This window comes from Balearica regulorum, chromosome 23 (genome assembly GCF_011004875.1).
Source record: "Balearica regulorum gibbericeps isolate bBalReg1 chromosome 23, bBalReg1.pri, whole genome shotgun sequence".
NCBI lineage: Eukaryota > Metazoa > Chordata > Aves > Gruiformes > Gruidae > Balearica > Balearica regulorum.
Window position 1 is genome coordinate 3,273,526 of NC_046206.1, and position 19,276 is coordinate 3,292,801.

Sequence of the window (19,276 nt, forward strand, 5' to 3'; positions counted from 1 at the left end):
GGGGCGATCCCCTTTTTTTTTCTGCTAATTTGGGGCGGCCGGAAGGTGCCGAGCGTGGTTTTTTGCCCAGCCCTCAGTCGCAGGAGCCCGCAAGCGAGGAGTGCCCGGTGGCAGGCGGCTTCGCTCGCCTTTTTTTTTTTTTTTTTTTGGCTTTTCGTTTGTTCGGTTTTTGGGGTTTGTTTTTGGTTTGGGTTTGGTTGGGTTTTTTGGCATATTTCCGCCTTTAGCACATTTTACTTGAAATTACCTCGGTTTTTTGTGACCTCATGAGCTTTTATTGATTTGGGGAGGACGGGGGGCGGCGTGGCAGGGAAGGTGCGAGCCACGTGCCCGGCACTGGCGGTGGAGGGGCGGTGCGGCGGCGGCAGCAGCGTCCCCGCCGGCCTCCCGTTGTGCATTATCCTTACCAAAACTGGTATTTTTTGCCCGGTCCCGTGGGGCCGGGGGTGTCGGTTCTGAAGCTACCTCTTGTGTTTGTTTTTGTTGTGTTTTCTCCTTCGCGGTTGCGGAAGCGGGCTCTGCGCTGTCCATCCCGCGCGGCACTTGCGTCTGCAGCTTTGCTTTTTTTTTTTTTTTTTTGTCGTCGTTTTGCTGCGTTTGGGTGAAAAGGGGGGAAAGGAGTCCGGGACGGTGTCTGGATGCGGTTCAGAGGGATGCCGATGGCCCCTCTTGGTTTGGGGTGCCCGTCCCGGCAGAGCCCGTACCACCTCTCCCGGTGCCGAGCAGGGATGCGTCTGCGGGACCAGCATCCTCCCTCGCGCCCCGGTCCGGCTTTGCACGCGCGCGCGCCTGCCGCTCCGCGTGCGGGACCTTTGCTGCTCCGCGTGGGGTGGACGCCGCTGTCGTACAATCCCAGGACGTGACTGTGGAGAACGGCTCGTTTAACTGTTGTGCCTAAGAAGAAAAAAAAAAAAAAATTAAAAAAAAAAATTAAAAAAACAAACACAGTTCTTTCGTACGGAAAGTTGCTGCAATTTCTGGCGCGTGCGCGGTAGCTCCCTGCGGCGCACCGGAGCACGTGGCCGAGCTCATGTGGCTTTTTTTGCTTTAACCTCCCCTCCCGTCCCACCGTCCCCCTCCCTCCCTCCCTCCCTTAGTGCCGCAGCCTGCCGGCCGCGACGGCGTTGGGATCGGCATCGGAGCGACGCCGCGGTGCCCCGGGCGCGCGTCCCCGCATCTCTTTGCCGTGGCGCGGCGAGCCGTGGCACAGCAGCCCCCCGCCGCCCCTCCATATATATATATATATATATATACGAGTATATATATGTGTATCGTATCGCAGTGAGGACCAAGCGCCCCGCGGGGCCCCGCGGCCCCGGGCTCCCTGTCCCCTTGGCTTGTCGTCGGTGTCGTGAGCGCCCGCCTGCCCGTCCCGTTGCTCTGTGTTGCCGCTCGTGGTTCGGGTCCGTCCGCTGTCCTCGTTCCGTCTACCTCAGCACCTCTCTGAGCCCGGGCGCAGAAGGTGCCCAAGTTCCCCTTTGGTTTTCTCAGAGTATCTATCGCCTCCTATTTTTTGTACGACTTTTCTCCCTCTTCCCCTCGCCGTTCGCTCCCTTGCGGTTCTGCTTGCGAGTCCTCTCTGTCTTCTAGCCACAGATGCCGTTAGCTAAAAGTTTCCTGAAAAATAAAGAAAAAGAAAAAAAAATAAAAATAAAAAAAAAAACCCAGTTGTGGTGTCTCCTAGTTGCAGCTCTCCGCATCTGCCTTCGTCCTGTGTAGATTCAGATGCATTTCTTTGTAAGACTTCAGTGTTTCTGACAGAGGAAAAAAAAAAAAAAGACAAAAAAAAAAAAAGAAGAATATACTGCTGCAGGTTTTTTTCTCTCCATGTGTCACTAAGTGAAGTTCGTGCCTTCTATAGCAAAGAGAATATTTTTTACATCCTACTAACGGTAGATTTTTTTGTAGTGAACATTTTTTGTATTTTTATTTATAAGTCTCATAAAGAAAATAGCAATGTTCAGTTGTATACCTTGAATCTGCAGTTAGAAAACAAAAAACAACCAATAAAGTTAATTCCGTTGTCTCGGCCTGACGTCTCCTGTTCCTGTGCCCGTGCCTGCCGGGAGGAGGAGGAGGAGGAGGAAGGATGCATCCCACTGGCTCGGGGGGGACCCGCGGTGGTGAGTTTGGGGGTGCCTGCTCAGCTCCCCCCAGGACCGGGGGGGGGGGGGTGTGGGGGGATCCCCATCCCCTAAACCAACCCCGATGGGTGGGGGGGTGCCTCCGGGATGCGTCCGGGGAGCAAACCCGCATGCCTTGTCCCGGGACGCAGGCGCGCGCTGCCTGCGCCGCTGCCTGTGCCGCTGCCAGCCTGCCTGTGCGGCTCACCAGGGAGCTGAGCAAGTTTGCCTCAATGAAAGTGAACTCGTTCATTTAAACCTGACTGCAGAGTAGTCTGGCCCCCCGCTGCGTTAATTATCCTGTAGTTCTCGACTGATTGCTGTACACTAAGCTTAAGCCCTCCTTTATTTATTTACTGACTACATTAACAGCAGCGCCTGCGCTCCTTTTGTGCTGCGACAAACTGTACGGCGTGCCGCGGCGGGGCCAGGTGGGTGCTGCCGGCGTCGTCCGGCCGTGCCCGCACCCCACGGGCGCTGCCCGCCGCCCGCCTGGGCCCCACGATGCCGTTAAACCTTAATTACGGTGCGGTCCGAGTCACTGGACGCGAAGCGTGGCTGAGGGGTTTGGGGTTTATTTTCCAGGGGCAGGCGACGCGTGCCGGGCTGCCGCACGTGCCGGTGTCGAGGCCGGGCTCGTCCCGTGCCCCAGGGCTTCCCGGTGGGGTTTGGGGGGGCTGCGTGCCCACCCCGAGGTCCCGGTGGTGGTCCCTGCCTCCCAGAGCTCCCCCCACCGGCCCCGCTGCCGGTACCCCTCTTCCAGGGATGCTTTGGGCAAGCGGGGGGAGAACTTTGGTCCTGGTTCGGGCAACTGGGGGCCATCGTGCTGCAAGCAACCTGCCGGCTGCTGCGTCCCCGGGAGAAGGGGGGGGACGATGAATCCCCTCTCCGGCGTTTGGCCCGGTACAAAGGCGTTATTATAATAATGGGGAAATTGTCGTAGGACCGGGCCTTTGTCTGCACGCTCGCGCGGCAGCTGGGAGCGATTATGCTGCAACAATGTTCTGTTCCATCAACATTATGTCCTCATTAAACCTTTATTAGTAGATTAGATTCAGATTTATTGATTTTTTTTTTTATTTTTTTTTTTTAAAGAGGAAAATCCAGGCTCCTCTTGGAGAGACGCCTGGAACTTTTCCCCACGTGCGGCGCTTCCCAAAGCAGCGAGAGGGCAAAGGGAGAACCGGGATCCTTCCTCCGGCATGGGCAGCCTCCTCTCCCAGGGGGAAAGGACCGCCAAGCTGCGCGAGGGGGTTAGGTCGGGCGTGGGACGGCTTCCTAGTCGCGGGGAAGGACGGAGGACCGAGCGGCCGCCGACGTGGTCTGTGGGATGCGGCGGCGCAGGTGAGCATCTCATGCTGGGGCCCAACGGGTGGGAGAAGGATGGCGAGGCTGGCTCAGGGGTCCTGCCGCCCCGTCCCCACCTCGAACACGCAGGCTGGGCGGCATCGCACGCCCGGGTCAATGGGCCCATTGGATTTGTCTGTTGGAGCGTTTGATGTTACATGAAGGCGGCTCATTCCAAAGGGTGTTAATTGCCCGCTGCAGTGATCAGGTCTGTAGCACCATCGATCTCAGCAGGATCAATGGGCTGATTTAGTGTCTCGCGAACTCTTTAGCTGGACACCTCATCAATAGGCAGCCACTTACCGACCATCAGCGCATTAGCACGGGCCGGCGCCGGCGGGATCCCACTCCCACCCATCCTCAGCCCCCCTGTCACTCAGCGGGGAGTTTTCCTGCAGGTGACGGCTCCGGGACAGCCAGCGGGGCCCTCAGTCCGGGGCCAGTGTGCTGGGAGGTGGATGTAGGAGAGCCGGGCGCCATCAACCCACCTCTGCCCCGCCGCCTGCAGCCCGACCGTGCGCAGAGGTGCTCCCAGAGCGCGGGATGGGCCCTCCCGTCATCTCCAGCGCTTTCGAGGACGGTGCCCGTGCTGGTTGCTCAGGTATGTTACCGGTGTGAAGAGCGAGCTGTACCTTTACAGGGTCTTGGGCAAGCACGGCGGGGCCGGGGACCACCCCAAAAGCACTGTCGGCGTTTCTTGTCACAACCCCCTGACACCCCCAGCTCCGAAACGGGTATTGTGTTGGGCAGATCTGCTCCTGGCAGTTTGGGCTCAGCTCCCTGCTCTGGGGTGCAGCCGGTGGTTCCTTCCTCTCCTCCTAGCCTCGCGCCTCGGGCAGAGATGGGGAGCAGGGGGCTTGACCAATGCCGCGGTAGCGATCGGTGACCCCACGGGTCTCTTCTTCCAGCACCGTATGCCCACGGAGCCAGTCCTGTTGTCACCCCGGTTCACGTGCCGTTGGCCGGCACCGGTTCTCTCCCAGTTTACCGTACCGCTGGGCAGGGGCGTGATGGGAACCCACCGGGTGAGCATGCACCGGGAAGCAAGCCCCGCGTGGAGCCCGACGGGCTGGGGGAGTGTCGGAGAGGGGGACGCGGGCGTGTGGCCCCCGGTGCTTGGTGTACGGAGGTGGGGGGTCCCTGGGGTGGGGGAGCCTGGGGGCGGCGGGGACACGCACACCCACCCACGCACACCCACCCACCCACGCACACCCACCCACGCACACCCACGCACACACACACACCCACGCGCACCCACCCACCCACACACACCCACCCACACCCACGCACGCACACCCACGCACGCACACCCACGCACGCACACCCACCCACACCCACGCACACCCACACCCACCCACGCACACCCACCCACGCACACCCACACCCACCCACACCCACGCACACCCACCCACGCACACCCACCCACGCACACCCGGTGCGGCGGGGACCCCCGGGCGGGCGGGAGCCGCGGGGCCGCTGTCCGCGGTGCTGAAGCGGCGGCAGCCGCCGGTCGGGGCGCGCTGGGGGCGCTCCGGGGATGGGGAAAGAGTCGAGCAAGGTTTGGGCAGGGGGGCTGGGGGGGGGGCTGGGGGGGTCCTCCTTCACCTCCGCCCCCCGCTGCTCCGGAGCTGGGGGAGAAGGGGGGAAGGTGGTGGATGAACCGGCCTGGGTAGGCAAGCAGCGGGGGGGGGGGTGGTCCCGGAGCAAGGCAGTGTCCAAGGCCCCCCGCCTCCCTCTCCTGCCCCCAAAGGCGGGAGCCGCTCAGGCGTCCCGCCACACCGACCAGAGGGTGCCCAGCGTGACGGTGTAGGCCAGGACGGCCGCCAGATACGCCCGGAAGAGCAGGACGTCCAAGACGTAGCCCACTTGTAGCCACTCGCGGGCGACGTCGCGGAACTCCTCGCGTTTCTCCAGGAACTGGCGGATGGCGGTGATCTCACGCAGGACGTCCCGCGTCACTGGGGAGCCATCCGCCTGGCCGGCAGAGGTCGGTGCCGGCATCGCATCCCCCGCCGCCTCGCGCTCCCGGGGGTCCTCGTGGCCGTAGTGGTTCAGCTCGGCTGCGGGATTGAGAGAGACGAGTGCGAAAGATCCGGTTAGGTGGGGAGCTGGGATTTCTGCGGGTGGCCCAGGCATCCGAATTGCCACGCAAACAAGGGGCTGTGTGGATGTAGATGGCTAAACGGGACCCGATCCCCTTCGGTTCCCGCAGGATCTCTCTGCCTTTCAGCCCTTACCTGTGCTGTCGTTGTTCTCCACCTGCCTGGAGATGTCGGAGCTCTGCGTCCTGCTTTGGCTGAATTTCTTCCTGTCCCGGATGCAGAGCAGGACGGCGGCTCGTTCCAGTAGCAGGCGCCTCACCCAGTCGGGGACGTGGGGCTGCAGGTCTTGCTTGTGCACCAGGCGCACGATCAGGATGGTCTCCGTCAGGCTGATGACGAGCAGTGCCATGCACACCACAAAGTAGATGCCTGTGGAGATGCCAGCAAGGTGAGTGGCCTGCGAAGGCCGGTGCGCAGAGCGTGCTCCTGAGCCAGGTCTCCCTGCCCGCCTCTCCAGGGACACAGGACCACCGTAGCTGTCGGCTGCGCCGCCGTACCTATCAAGGGAGTGCCGACCGCAGTAGCGGGCAGCGTGTCGGACACAATGATGAGGAAAACCGAGTAGCCTAGCAGGAGGGTGATCTTGAAAGAGACCCTCTCGCCACTGTTGGGAGGGAGGTAGAAGCCCACGATGTCCATAACCATCAGGAAGATGCTGGGGAGCAGCAGGCTGACGGTGTAGAAGAGGGGGCGTCTCCGGATGACTACCTGCGGGACAGAGAGACAGAAAAGGCTCAGTGAAGGGTTGAAATGAGGGCTTGAGCTGGTGCGGCTCTCCACCAAGGCAGGCGGGGATGGCAGGACGCGCTAAGGCAAGCCAGAGGAAGGGCTCGGCACCAGGAGCCTCCTGCCCGCAGGCGAGAGCACTGCAGCACAGAGCAGCCGGGCGATCGACAGGGACGGTGGCAAGACCCATCCCCGAGAAGCGCAGCGGCTGAAGACCCTTACATAGAACTTCATCTCAGCGTAGCTGTCACTGCTTTTGACGCTGAACTCCTGGAAGCGGCTGAGGACGTAGAGCAGCTCCCACTCGCCCTGGTTCATGAAGACGCTCCGGTCGAACTTGACCAGCTCTGGCTGCCGCCACAGCGAGAGGTTGATGTCGCGGACTGGGGGACGGAGGAGAGGAGAGGTGAGGACCGGGGGTGCCCGGCCCAGAGCGTCGGCAGCTGCCGGCACCTCCACGCCGGGCTGGGTGCCTGCCCTCCCCGCACGCATCCCCGATCCGCTGGGGCCATCTAGAGGGGCGAGTCGCCTTCTGCACGGAGCTCCAGCCCGGCGGAGGTCCTGCCCGCTCCCCTCCAAGCCCCCCGGCTGCAGGGGGTCCCGGCACTCACTGTGGTGCAGCCAGCTGGTGAAGGTGAGCGAGCAGTTCTGGACGTCGAAGGGGAAGTTGTAGATGTCCAGGCTGCAGGCGGTCATCACCTGGATGGGTTTGAGGTTCTGCACCTCCCCGTGGTGGCCAATGTAGACGTAGGGGACATGCGGGGACTTTCCGACGTCCACGCTGTGGGGCATGAGGGACAGAGACCAGGGCTGGGGAGCGCTCTGGGCAAGCGGCTCCTCCCGGCCAGGCTGCGTTTGGGAGAAGAACTGCCCAGGAGCCGGGGGTCTACCCCCCAAAGCTGCCTTTTTTTGGCAGTACCCGTGCAAGCGTCACCTCCGCGTTGCCCAGGGCCGACTCCCAGCCCACGGAGCGCCCCGTGTCCTTGTCCCCGGGGGGGCTCTCTGGAGCTGGCGGGAGCACCTTAAATCTCAGCGAAGCGGGGAAGGACGCCGGCTGGCTTCGCGGGAAGGGCCCGCAGCTCTGCAGCTGCCCTTGCATTGTGCTGCCTTCACAAAGCCTTTCTCCAGATATCTGGATCCCACCCCCGGCACGGCGCGGGTAATTACCGACGGTTGCGGTTAGCCAGCATTGGAAATGGCCCAAGTGCCGAGCCATTCCCCATCTGCAGCTCGCCTGATGCGGGGAGGCTGCCAGCTCTGTGCCGGGAATACAAAGCACGGGGCAGCGCGTGCCCGCGGTGGGCGAGGGGGGTCCGAGCCCTGAGCTGCCTGCCGCGGCCCCGGGGCCTTCACCTCACTCACAACTCGTTGATGAGGATGTCGGGCACCCAGATGCTCTCCGCGGGGAGGGAGATCTGCGTCAGGTTGTCGAAGCGCGCCGGGTCCCACCTGAGGAACTCGTCCGTCCAGTGCTGGGGGGGGACAAGGGAGAGGGCCTTGGAGGGCAAGGTCCCTTCTGCCCCGCGAGCACCCAAACCCACACTGGCATCCTGCCATGGGCACCAATCTTCAATGCCACCCACGAGAGGGAGGACACGCTCGTCCTCCGGCTCTCGCACCACCCAGCAGTGTGAAGCATGGAGCATGAAAGCCATGCCTTGAGGTTCGTGCCCTACAGAGGTCTTCTCGTCCCCTGACCTTGCCGCACGCCTCTCCCATGGGAAAACCTGTATTTGCAGGGGTGCTCGGTTGTGGGGTTGCACAGCCTCAGCTCTCACCTGCCTGTACCAGATGTAGGTGGTCAGCACCTGGTTCTTCTCATCCTGCAGGAAGAAGAGGACACAGCGTCGGCGCGGGGGGTACCGGCGCTCCGGAGGATGGGCAGAGCGTGCCAGGAGGATGCCGCACACCAGGTGCCGTTCCCCTTGCTGTGGACGTGCAGAAGCTGCCTGCCCCGTGAGGGACGTGGGACCAGAGGACTCACCACGCTGAGGATGGCGTAGACCATGAGGTCGATGGCCACGTTGGTGGTCGTTCGCCAGTCCCGCACGGGCCGGGTGCCCTTCTGGTAGTGGGCCAGCAGGTAGTGGGACAGGCGGCGCAGGGCGGGCTCGGTGGGCTCTGGCATCCGGCCCCCCCGCCGGGTACCTGCCAGCAGAGGGAGGGGAGGGAGGGATGGATGGATGGATGGATGGATGGATGGATGGCTGCTCGCACCAGGGCAGCAGCTGCAATCGCCCGGGGCTGTGCCACAAAGTGCAGGATGCTGCTGGCTGCCATCCCTTGCTTACCAGTTTCCCATCAAAGTTAAAAAGGAGCGTCCTGACAGGAAATAAAACTGCCCGCCAGAACTATCGCCTAACGTTTCATTAATATCTTCTGCTGTGTAGGTGGTCGGAGCTGTCACCTTCCCCGCAGCCTCGGAGGGCAGGGCTGCCATCTTCCGCCTCTCCCGGACGGACGCCAGGGCATTGGCAGTGGAGGACCACGAGGGCCTCGCTGCCCCCGGATAAGTTTCCTACCGCTCACTCCTTTTCCAGGGACGTTTCTTCTTTGCTATGCGGGTGGAGGAGGCGAAGGTCAGAGATGAACCGGGATGCTAAATTCATTTATTAGGTATCTCGGTATTTATTAGGTATCTTAGTATCTTGGTGTTTGCTTCCCGTAGGAGCAATCCCCTGGCTGGTGCCGGCAGCTTTAATCGCAGAGCAAATCGCTCTCGGCACCCACGTCCTCGCTGGAAGGCAGCCGGCGACGCCATGGCCGAGCCAGGGCAGAAGAGCCGCGCTCGTGGCTCTGCTCTCCAGCACACTCAGCCCCGGAGTCCAATTCCCATGTAATGAAAGGGACTAATTGGAATAGATCTGCGGGAACTTGGGGAAAAGCTGCCGGGAAGGGAACTTTAATCTGTCTTTTAAGCCAGGAAAAAACCCAAACCACAAACGCAGCAGTCTCAGCCACTCCAACGTTGCACGCGATCGGTAATGCTGGGGAGCCGGCCAGGCTCACGGCCCCTGCCCAGGCAGGCGTGCGCCGACGGAGGCGGTGAGGGGGGGCGAGAGGCAGCAATTAGGTTGAGGAAAACAGGCGCTGCCGTCATCACGGCTGGGGCCAAGCGGCCTTTCCTACTGCAGCTGGTGGCAGCTGGCTCGCACCCGCGCTCCTCCTCGCACCCATGCCGCCGAGCTGCGGGTCGGGATGCTCTGGCTTTGCAGAGGGACAACCGGGCTGGGTTTGACCCCCGGCCGCTCTGTGCCGGTCTGCGCAGCCCCAAAGCCGTGCCGGCAACTCGCCTGGCACAAATCGGCACTGCCCTGGCACGCAGACCTTCCTGCCCCCTTACCTCCAGCATCGCTGGGGCGAGAGCATCATTGCTGCCGCTCCTCTTCTGCCACCTCTGCCGTGCTAACTGCGGGAGAAGGTTTGGGAGTGGGGAAGGATGCTCCGATGAGAGGGGTTGTCTGTCTGACCAGCCCAAAGACCCGAGTTACAAACTGGCTGAGAAAGCTTTCAGCTGCGCCGGTGCAAAACAGCACAATGATCTTTCTACTCTTTCCCAGGAAGGTTAAGCAGGAGAAAATAATAGCGGTCGCTTGTCAGTGCTTTGGCAGTCGGTCTTGCGCCATGCAGAGCCGAGATTACAAACCATAGAGACAGCGTCGCTTCCGCACGCTGTCATCCCCAAACCCCAGCTCTGCGTTATGGGGGATGAAACCTTATGTTAGAAAAGTCCCCTTATCGGGTGCAGGGCTCGGGCAGCAGCTTCCAGACAGGGGGATGCAGGCAGGCAGGAGATAACCCTGTTTTTTTCTCTCTATATCTCTCCTCAAGGCTCAGACTCTGCACGCTTCCAGAGAACTTCGAAGCCCCGTACCCACAACGCAGAGCCGGGTTGGAACGCTGCATTACCTTGCTGCGGGCGTTCAGCCTGCGTCGCCCAGGCAGGCAGTGCCTCCAGGCTCTTGCAGAAGAGGTCTCCCACACTTGGGCTTCTCCCAGGTGCTTTGATTTTCCAATAGCATTAAGGTCTCTCTAAAAAGCAGCCTTTGCGTGCCGTGCAGCGCTGCTCAGGTTTTAGGAAGGCATCGCACCGCGCCTTTCGGTACGGGGAGCGCCCCGCTCTGCCCCAGCCCCCCAGCCCCCTGCTCGCGGGGCTCCCCTCGCCTTACCTTGGCTCTGCAGCGTCGAGGCGAGAGGCAGCAGGGCCAGGAGCACCCCGAGCGCGGCGGGCATCATGGCTCTGCCAGCTCCCAGCTGCTGCCTCCCTCCTCTCCAGCTCCCCAGCCTGCCGGCTCCACGGAGGAGTGAACCCGAGCAGGGAGGCAGGCAGCACTCCTTGCTCACTTTCCCCCCACCGTCGGGTTTTTGAGAACGCCCAATTAATCTCGCAATCAGCCTCTCCGGCTGCATCAAGTTTCAGGCTGGGAGGATGGAGAGGAACCCACCCAGCCACCCTCCCACCCCACCAGCTCCCCCGGGGCTCCTCCATCCCCTGCCCAGGCGCCTAGCCGCGGAAAAGCGAGTTTCGGGGGTGCGAGCATCGTGCCTGCGTGCGGCAGGAGCGGGGGGCACGGCGAGGGGGGAGAGGATGCTGCAGGCACCAGGAGCTCGTCAGCAGTTGGAAATTCGGAGGGAAACCCTCTGAGATGGGGTGGCCTGTCCCAGGAGGTTACAGAGACATGGCACGAGCATGGGGTGGGTTCCCATCAGCAGGGGAAAGGGGTGGGGGGGGCCTTCCCGGAGGTACCGGGCTTCCCTTCACACCCTACGGTGGGGTGGACCCGTCCTGCCAGAGACAGACATGCTGACGGATGCAGGTTGCAGGCAGCACGTGCTGCCTGCCCACCCTTCGCACCCCTGCCTGGGGGCAGCAAGCTTACCCCAGCCGCCTCCAGCCTGCGCCCAGGCGAGGGTCTGTTTTCACTGCAGCAATTTGCATTTGCATGCAAATGTCATGCAAATTTTTTACCAGTTTCGTTTCCCCCAAATATTCAACACCTTGGGGCAAACGAGACCATAAGCAAAGGTCGGTCTCGCGTGACTGAGAGCAAAAATTTGTTCAGCGCCTGCCTTGCACGCTGGTACCCTGCTGAGGCCGCAGCATCCTTCCCTCCGTGTCAGAGCGTCGCGTCCTTGGGGCAAGGCGACATCCCTCTGCCTGGCAGGAGAGCCTCCCCCCGCGGCCCCCATTCCCTACAATCTTATATATTCGTGCACGTGTGTCTGCATTTCATATGCATTGCAGGTGCCCGTGCCCCCACAAAGCTGCTGGAAGTGCTGGGGAAGCGGTGGGCAGAGACTGGAGCCCGCGGCGGCGGCGGCAGCGCAGAGCAAATCGCATCAGATGGCAGCGTGGAGTCACTTAAACGAGATAAGAATTAGTGCGCGGCCCTGATGAACTCCCCCTCGGCTGCCAACAGCGGTGTCAGGGAGAGAGCGAGAGCAGAGCCGGGGCTAATTTGATTTCTCGGCTCCGTTAGCGGCTAGCAAGTCACCTCCCGGGGAGCGCAGGCAGCTCGGAGCTCTTTCCCCTTATTGAATCTGGGTAATGAAAATCACGGGCAGTGCCGCCGCGGCGCTGGGGACCGTGCCCCGCTCTGCCCCCCTCTCCTCCGGCCTCCACGGCGAGCAGGATGCGGCCGAGGGAGCGAGGACCGCTCAAGCGGAGCCTCTGCTTGCAGCATCATTAACTCTGAATTTTCTCCCTTGGGTTTTACGTCTTCATCTTAAAGAGATTTTAATGTAGTTCCTATCAGCCCTCCTGTTATCGGATATCTAATTAGCGTGATCTATTAGAGCCTCGTATTGCGCGCGCAGGGGGCTCTTGCGGGACTTTTTGTGGGACAGCTGATATCAATCGGCAGCGCCCGGATCAGATTTACTTTCCGAAATGGCGTAATGGGATTTTATTAGCCCTGTAATCTGCTGCGCGGTAATTGCTTTTCTGGGAATCAAAGCGCTCGGCGTCCGGGGCTTCCCGCGGCTCAGCCCCGCGTCCTGCCCGGGCTCTGCCCGCAGCAGCATCTCTGCGCCGGGATGGAGACCCTCCCCCAGGCCAGAAGCGGCCGCGGGGCTGCCAGAGGAGCCGCCTGTCCCCCAGCTCCTGAGACATCCTGGGCAGCGACCGCCGGCGGAGCCCCCAGCCCCACTCGTGCCTGTCCCATTAGCTCCTGGAACAAATTTTCTAGCTTTTCGTTATCGACTAAGGGTTTTTTCCCAGGGCAGCCACACTGAGAGCAGGTGCTTTGGCTTGGCAAGTACCGAACTTCAGCTAGTGCTTAGCCAGGAGCGACGGTGATCTGGGAGGCTGGGGAAGAGCGCAGGAGCACAGGCACAAGGTCCCTGCGATGAGATGAGCGATGCAGCCGAGCCCTGTTGCAGGTGCTATTCCCACCCTGTGCCGTGGGACTTGTCATGGGACGCAGGCAGCAGGGGCTTCGGCCGGCGAGCCTTCCAGCTCCGTGCAGGATGGGGTGCTGCGGCCGGGCTGGGGACCACGTTGGGATGGGGAGGGAGGTCTCAGCTGCAGCGGCACACAGCGCCTGCCCGCGCAGAGCAGGCAGGAGAGGGAAGCAGCCCTCCTGCGGGCCGCCAGGACTCGCCTTTCAGAGCGCGTTTGGAGCGTCAAAAGCAATAAAGCATCGCGGAGGAGCCCTGGCAGCGCGGCTGCCTGCTGGCCCCGGCCCCATCACGCGCCCGAGGCCGCCCATTACGGAGCTTCGCGCTCCCCCGAATTGCATGTCTGCTATGATTTAACGCTGCGAGACATGAAATAAACACCGTGCGCAGGCAGGGCTGCCGGCGCTGGCACGGGCGGGCTCACGGCAGCCCCCCGCACTGGCGGGATGTGGGACCTTCGGCAGGGGCGGGAGAGCGAGCCACCCTCCTGCGGGGTGGTGGTCCTCAGGGGATGCTCAGGGTCGCTGCATCCCCGGAGTGCACGCGGGGTCTCTCCCCCGGCACCCCCTTGCACGGCTCCATGACTGAAGCAGAGACCGGAGCAGGCGCTTGGTGCTACACCCTTGGCTGGTGTAATCGCTGCCGTGGGTCATTGCGGGTGCCGGTAGCTTTGCAGGTATGGAGCCCGTCCTCACCCCACCAGCAAAGCAGCCCAACGCCTTTAAATCCCCCCGTTGAAGGGAGGGGAGCTCTTTCCTTTCAGTCCTCTTCTCCATTAGACACCCTTCAGGTGTTAGCAATATTCTGCCACCGTTTCATTCTCCATTAAAGCCAGGTAATAATAAGTATGGGAAGGTATTTGGAGCCCATTGCTGTTAATGAAGGAGATCCAGCTCATCCCAAGCGGGGACGGCAGCCACGGGTCGTAGGCGCGATATCGCCCAAGGTCAGGCAGGAATTGCCTTGCTGAGGGCGGACCCAACCAGCATTTCGTCTTGTGTGACCATCTTTTCCTTTTTCTTTTTAATTTTTTTAAAGGAGACCCGCGCCGGAGCCTCACCAGGCAGGAGAGGGAGGCGGCGGTCGCGGCTGCACCAGCTGCCTGCCACCTTCTCGGCAGAGACCCCATCCCAAACGTAGATTTGCAGCGGAGATTTTGGACACGCTATCAAGAAGTCCCCTATCAAGAAGTCCTAATCAAGCAGCTCCCACAAATGAAGCCATCCTCCTTCCACGAGCAGCGTGGTCTGTGGGGTAGGAGGGGGCCAAGATGGCTGGTCCAGGGGGTGCTCCCAGTCCAGGGGATGCTCCTGGTCTGGGGAGGGAAGGGAGAGACAGATGCAGAGGGCTGGGGCAGCGCTGGAAAGGTCGGATGCTGTCACACAATGCGTGGGGAAGGCCCTGGGGGACACGGTGGCAGGAGATGGGCTGGGAGCATCTGGTGCTCACCTCTGTGAAGGATGCTGCCAGTGGCTGGGCTGCCTCTCTGGCTGTCAAGGGGAAGGTGAACAGGGCACGCGTGGGCATCGCTCATGTGGGCTCATAGCTCCTGACCACTCTGTGGCCAAGGATTTCACGGGGAAGCGTGAAATTTGGGGGTGTCTCCATTTCTGGGTGCTGAGCTGGAGACAGAGCCCAGCACAAGACTTTCATGCTGGGGGCAGGTGGCAGGTTTTGTGGCAAAGGGGAGATACGCTCGTATCTGCGTTTCGCAGCCAGCCAACCTGGATATCGGCACATGGGAAGTCTTCTCCTCCAACAAGATGGTCTCCCTGCTCGGGTTTTCCCCAGGTCCCCGTGACAGCGGGATGTTCCCAGGTGGGACTAGTCTCCACGGATGCCAAGCAGGAGGCAGAGGATGGAGGCAGCGATGAAGCTGGGGTCGGGAGCTGCTCGGGTGAAGCAAAAATTACAGCGACCAACGTTGCCTCCCTGTCTCTCGCTATTAATAGCCTCGCAGGCTCTCAAAATGGGCAGAATTTCCTACGTCACGCTTAAACTTTACCAGGTGTCTTATTTTTTCTTTGCGTATCAGGGAAATTGGATAACACCACCGGCTCGCTCAGTTTGACTTTATCAATGCTGCTAATTCCTCCTCGCCCTCTCGCCTCCCAAATTCCTGAGCTGGAGCACACCTGTGAGAACGTGGGAGCAGAGACAATCCCGGAAAGGGCCGCCTTGAAATTCCCACACCTCTTCCAAAACATAAGGCAAGGGATGCTCTGCGACTGCCCAGGGAAAAATCCACGCGCAGGAAATGTCCACCCAGCCAGGAAAAGGTGTTTTGGCCCGGGATTTAGCAAACAGGGGGACGGCGGCAGCCTTGCCTGATCCTTTTACCCCCCTTCCTCCTGCTGATACCGGCATCGCCGCCCGGCCAGGGGGAGAAATGCATATCGGCAATTGTAAGTGACATGTTTCTGATGATGTAGAAGGATATTTTGCTCGCCAGACCCCCCACCCCGGGGAGATCGGCCCCACCAGCTCGTCGTGTTGAGCCAAATTCCCCGGGGCGCGCGAGCCACGTCTCATCTTTGGGGTCCCGCTCCGACGGCCGCCCTGACGAGCTGCCGACAACACGGGATCTGTGCGGATTCGACCGGATCCCGCAAAGCCCCCCTTCCCCTCCCCGTCCCTCGCTTGGCATGTCTCTGTTTCAGGCCTTAAAGGTGTTTTATGGAGAGAAAGGTGACATCGCGGCTGGCTGGGCTTGGCTCCACTGCGGGGGCTTCCAGTGACACTACACCTGGGAAATGGCCGTTTTCTCACAAATTTTAACCAGACCGCAAAACCCGGCAAACGCAGAAAGCAGGTGACTGGTCCCCCCTGTTGTTACCGACCTTTTCCTCACGGTTTTTCCCTCAGGATACGCGCCCCCCCCCCCCCCCCCCCCGAGCATCCCTAGCCGCAGAGCTCCGGGTTTAGACACCTGGAGCCCGGGGGCAGGAGCCGTTCCCACCCGGCCCCCTCCGTGCCCACGGGGCTCATTTCTCCCGCTGCTGGGTTAAGAAACGGGGAGAAAAGACCCGGCGGAGCAGCGCGGCTGGGAGGGAAACAACGGGGCTGTGCGAACGGCCTGCGCCTGGGCGGTGGGGCCGGGGCCGGAACCGGCGCGGGCGCGCATGCGCGGTGGGCAGTGCGGCCCCGCTCCCCGCTGGCGGCCGGCATGACGGCCGAGCTGCAGGCCCCGGGCGGCGGCGGCGGTGGTGGTGGTGGTGGCGGCGGTGGTGGTGCGGTGAGACCGGGGGTGTGTTTGGGGATGTGTGTACACGTGTACGTGTGTGTGTGTGTGTGCGCGGGGAGGGAAGGCTAGGCTAGGCTGCGCCCCCGCCCGCCGGGGCTGCCCCCGGCCCGGCCCTCCCGCCTTGGTACCTCAGGCCTCGGCGGCCCCGCTTCTCCTCAGGCCCGCGGCCCTGCGAGAAGGGGTGTCTGTCTCTGTGTGTGTGTGTGTGTGTGTGTGTGTGTGTGTGTCCCCGGGCCGGAGCCCCCCTCGGTGTGGGCTCCCAGCGCTTCCCGCGGGCAGGCGCCTCGCCGTGCCTGTCCCGGTTCCCGTCCGGCAGCAGGTGTTGGGTTTTCGCCTTTGCCGTTTCTTTAGGCGCTCGCCGGACTTTGTGCGTTGTTTGCCTTTCGGACCTCAGCGGAGAGGGCGCGGGTGACTCGGGGTGCTCTCCTCGCAGCGGCTCCCTGCTCTGCAAAGTGCAGGAGTTAGTTTTCTCCTTTCCCTGTCACCGAACCAGCATCTTCCTGTACCCCTTAACAAAAAGTGTTGCGCCTACACCTCAGGGCTCTGCGTAATGTGTCTCTAAAAGGACCCGGACGGCGACAAGACGGGTAGCTGGCCGCTCGTCCACGGTGCTCTCTGCTCGCGAGGTCGGTGCCCATGCACAGAAGACTGCAGCCCAGCCTGTCCTGAATTTACACGGCCCTCTGCGCTTCTCTCCAGCGTCTCTGTGCTCTCGGGATGCGAGAGAAACGCTTCTGAGAGGCCAGCATTAAAGCCATGAGTGGGAAGAGGGTGTCAGCCCTTTCGCTGTGCATTTAGAAACCGTGTGCGTATGGGGACGGTGTCATGACAGTGCCCTGTGCGCAGGGGACTTGATGGAGCTGCCGCTTCTTCCCGTGATGGATATTGGTTCATAAAAGCCTCGGTCAGGAATGCGGGCATTGTTCCTGCTGCTGCCTGTGGGTTTCTAGCCCTCTTCAAGTCCATTTTCCTGCCATGTTAAAAAGCACGGCTGAGGTGTGGAGGCTGAAGGCCATGGCTCTGCGTTCCTCTTCCACGCCGCCACCTTCCTCCTCTTCCTCCTCGCGCGCTGTTATTTCTGGAACCCCCTCGAACTCCCACACCGCGCTCTCACCTTTCCCCGCTTGCAGTTTCTCTTCAAAACAAACTACTGAGCGCAGCGAGTCACATTAGAGCGAGGAAAACAGCAAAGCCTTTCAGTTTCATCGCTCGCTGGCCGATAGCGTAATTTCCATCTCCGGTACTCTCCTTCCTTTCAGTCTACTGGTGTTGTACGCGTCTCCTGTTGCCTGTAATTTAACGCAAATAGCGTCATGGTTTGGGTCGTTACTTTTCTGGCAGGTAGGACTTTGGTTTGGTTGTTCAAGTGCAGTATGTACTAATAGCGGCAGCACGCTGGTGTTAATTACCAGCTCTGGAGCTTGTTTTAAAGCACCGCGGGGCGTAACCTCAAAAAGCAATCGCCCAGACTAGTTACAGCAACAAAACCACGTGCGCTCCTCAAAAACTTAACAAATTTGTTGTGCAGAGTGCGGTTCCCGGTGGTTTTTGGGGGCTGCCGGTCAGCCGCAAGCCTCTCAAAACTTACTGTATGGGATAAGCTCTCCGCTGTTAACACTAACTTTTCTTCTCAGAGGCTGAATAAAATTGCGCTGGAAATCATTAGAATATTAAGTGGTAGCTTAGAGCGGCGGATCAGTAATTAGCTTTTATGGTTGCAGCAGCCGTTGTTAAATCCTCCTTTTGGTGAGGCAGAAAACCCCCTGAAAATTGTGCCCTGTCCTGCCTCGGATTTTGTTGCTGTAATGCAATTTATTAGTGTGGGGTTTTGGAGTTGGTTTTTTTTTTTTCTCCAACGGAAAAAGACGCCCTGCAGCGTTAGGTGGGGTTAGCCGACAAGCACACTCCTCGCTAAGGTAGCAAAATTAGCAACATGATATAAGTGGTTTGCCTTTGTGAAAGTATGCCCGTCCTGAGGCTCGTACCCTTGGCTCCTTATCGTCCGGCTCCTCGTTGTTCTGCCGGCTGGGCCTGAGGCTTTCCAGCGCCTCTCGGCTTTTCTCTGAACTAAAAGAGTCCACGGGACGGGTTGGGAGGGGTGCACACGCGTGCTTTTTCTTGTAAAAGTTGAGCAAAAGTAGTATTTTAGGTGGGAATATCATGAATAACTCATCGGGGGAATTCCCTTCGAAAAACAGTATAGGGTTTTTGTTTTTGTTTTAACCATGGATACGGATGCAAGCTTTCTTTATGGTATTTGTGTGTGGAGTAGCATCCATCAGCGGTGTGGATGGATGGCTCAAAAAAGTAATTGACTTACTGCTCGCTGGGTGGATCTTGTGCGCCGATGGCACAAAAGCACCGTAATTTTTTCCCACCAGTGAGAGTAAGTAGAAACGTGAATGTATTCATTTGCAACGTTGCCGGTTAGGAGTAATTAAACGCGTGCTCCTGAGAAGCTGGGATTCGTCGGACTGTGCTGACAGCAGGATCCCAGGTAGCCTTTATAAATTAGGCCTATGCGATACAGTCCTGGCTGTTTTTCCCGTTGTAACATCCTTCCCGTAGTACGTGCGATGCCGGTGCTACCGAGCTGTATCTTGTGGCGTCAGATTTCACCCGGACCGAGCCGTCGGCAGCAGCAGCTGAACTGTGGCTACGAACTGGGGGTGGTGGGACCCCCCGGCATCGGGGCTTGCTGCGGGAAGGTGTTCCTTGTAGAGAGCTGCCTCTCCCGATAGCCGCTTGACTGAAGTTACTCATGGCCTGGCAAGCACAGCGACCGCTCCGGCGGTAAGCGGAGACGGCAAAGATTTGATCAGTCTGTTAAAGAAAACTTCTGCCGTTCTGTATTTTCATTTCTTTTTAAGCGATGGGGGAAGGAGAGGCGATAGCAGCCTCTCAGGCCCTTAATCTGTCACCTCCTTGTCAGCGAGAAATGACGCGCGCAAATGGCATGTGCGGCCAGACTTAAAATAGCCCCTCGCTGATCCCCCGAGAACATGCGGCCTCCTTATATGTCCCGCTGCACATGCCACCGCTGGCTGCAGGAGGAGGGGGGTGCCCGTTCCCACCGACTGCAGGTGCGGTGCATCCCACGGCAGGGATAGCGTTTCCTCTCGGGCCTGCTGACGTGCTTGTGAGGATAGGACGGGTTGCACGTTAGTCTGCGTGCTTGCGGGGGGCGGAAGATCGAGTACCATGTTCAAGCTGACGTTGGTATTAAAGCGCAACTGGGTTTTTGTGTCAATCCATCAGTGAAAAGGAAGGAAAGACGCAATACTCCGGTGAGCCATCGGTGAGCCTTGCAGAAACAGCTTGATGTCTGTCCATGT

At 60.4% G+C, this 19,276-nt stretch overlaps 3 protein-coding genes across 19 annotated transcripts in view; 2 read left to right on the top strand and 1 right to left on the bottom strand.

Annotated features, from left to right (window-relative positions):
• ZBTB16 (zinc finger and BTB domain containing 16) overlaps positions 1-8,811 on the top strand; it is a 62,245-nt gene extending 53,434 nt beyond the window's left edge. For both annotated transcript variants that reach the window (XR_012838740.1, XR_012838739.1), the window contains exons 5-8: positions 3,219-3,467; positions 3,869-4,071; positions 8,128-8,381; positions 8,689-8,811. The gene's annotated coding sequence lies outside the window, so the exon portion shown is untranslated. The remainder of the gene's footprint in view (positions 1-3,218; positions 3,468-3,868; positions 4,072-8,127; positions 8,382-8,688) is intronic.
• USP28 (ubiquitin specific peptidase 28) overlaps positions 1-19,276 on the top strand; it is a 176,141-nt gene that overhangs the window by 136,015 nt on the left and 20,850 nt on the right. For 3 of the 12 annotated variants that reach the window (XM_075774391.1, XM_075774395.1, XM_075774399.1), the window contains exons 1-2: positions 8,842-8,877; positions 10,130-10,297. The exons of 1 other annotated variant lie outside the window; for it this stretch is intronic. In XM_075774391.1, coding sequence (XP_075630506.1) covers positions 8,857-8,877; positions 10,130-10,297 — 189 coding nt within the window. In that variant the 5' untranslated portion in view covers positions 8,842-8,856. Of the gene's footprint in view, positions 1-8,841; positions 8,878-10,129; positions 10,298-13,790; positions 13,834-14,488; positions 14,595-14,732; positions 14,908-15,825; positions 15,945-18,995; positions 19,229-19,276 lie in introns of those variants that run through there. 8 more of the 12 variants (XM_075774393.1, XM_075774400.1, XM_075774401.1 and 5 more) reach the window with 6 other exon arrangements.
• Positions 5,116-15,649, bottom strand: LOC104639130 (5-hydroxytryptamine receptor 3A-like). 5 transcript variants are annotated; one of them, XM_075774422.1, is made up of 11 exons: positions 10,468-13,721; positions 10,208-10,361; positions 9,642-9,707; positions 8,283-8,446; positions 8,077-8,121; positions 7,661-7,770; positions 6,910-7,079; positions 6,521-6,681; positions 6,070-6,280; positions 5,708-5,941; positions 5,116-5,530 (listed from the first exon to the last, which is right to left on the bottom strand). In XM_075774422.1, exons 4-11 carry the CDS (start codon positions 8,424-8,426, stop codon positions 5,232-5,234), a joined length of 1,374 nt encoding a protein of 457 aa, XP_075630537.1. In that variant the 5' UTR covers positions 8,427-8,446; positions 9,642-9,707; positions 10,208-10,361; positions 10,468-13,721; the 3' UTR covers positions 5,116-5,231. The 5 variants fall into 5 exon arrangements, with proteins under 5 accessions (XP_075630537.1, XP_075630536.1, XP_075630538.1 ...); XM_075774421.1 differs by lacking the exon at positions 10,208-10,361; XM_075774423.1 differs by lacking the exons at positions 9,642-9,707; positions 10,208-10,361; positions 10,468-13,721 and adding an exon at positions 15,538-15,649.

Coding starts and splice junctions, on each gene's coding strand:
- LOC104639130 (XM_075774419.1), bottom strand. CDS start 10,708: ATGCAGCCGGAGAGGCTGATTGCGAGATTAATTGGGCGTTCTCAAAAA. Junction 7,080..7,660: donor GACATCCTCATCAACGAGTT/GTGAGTGAGGTG, acceptor CATGCCCCACAG/CGTGGACGTCGGAAAGTCCC. Junction 6,682..6,909: donor CACCAGCTGGCTGCACCACA/GTGAGTGCCGGG, acceptor TCCGTCCCCCAG/TCCGCGACATCAACCTCTCG.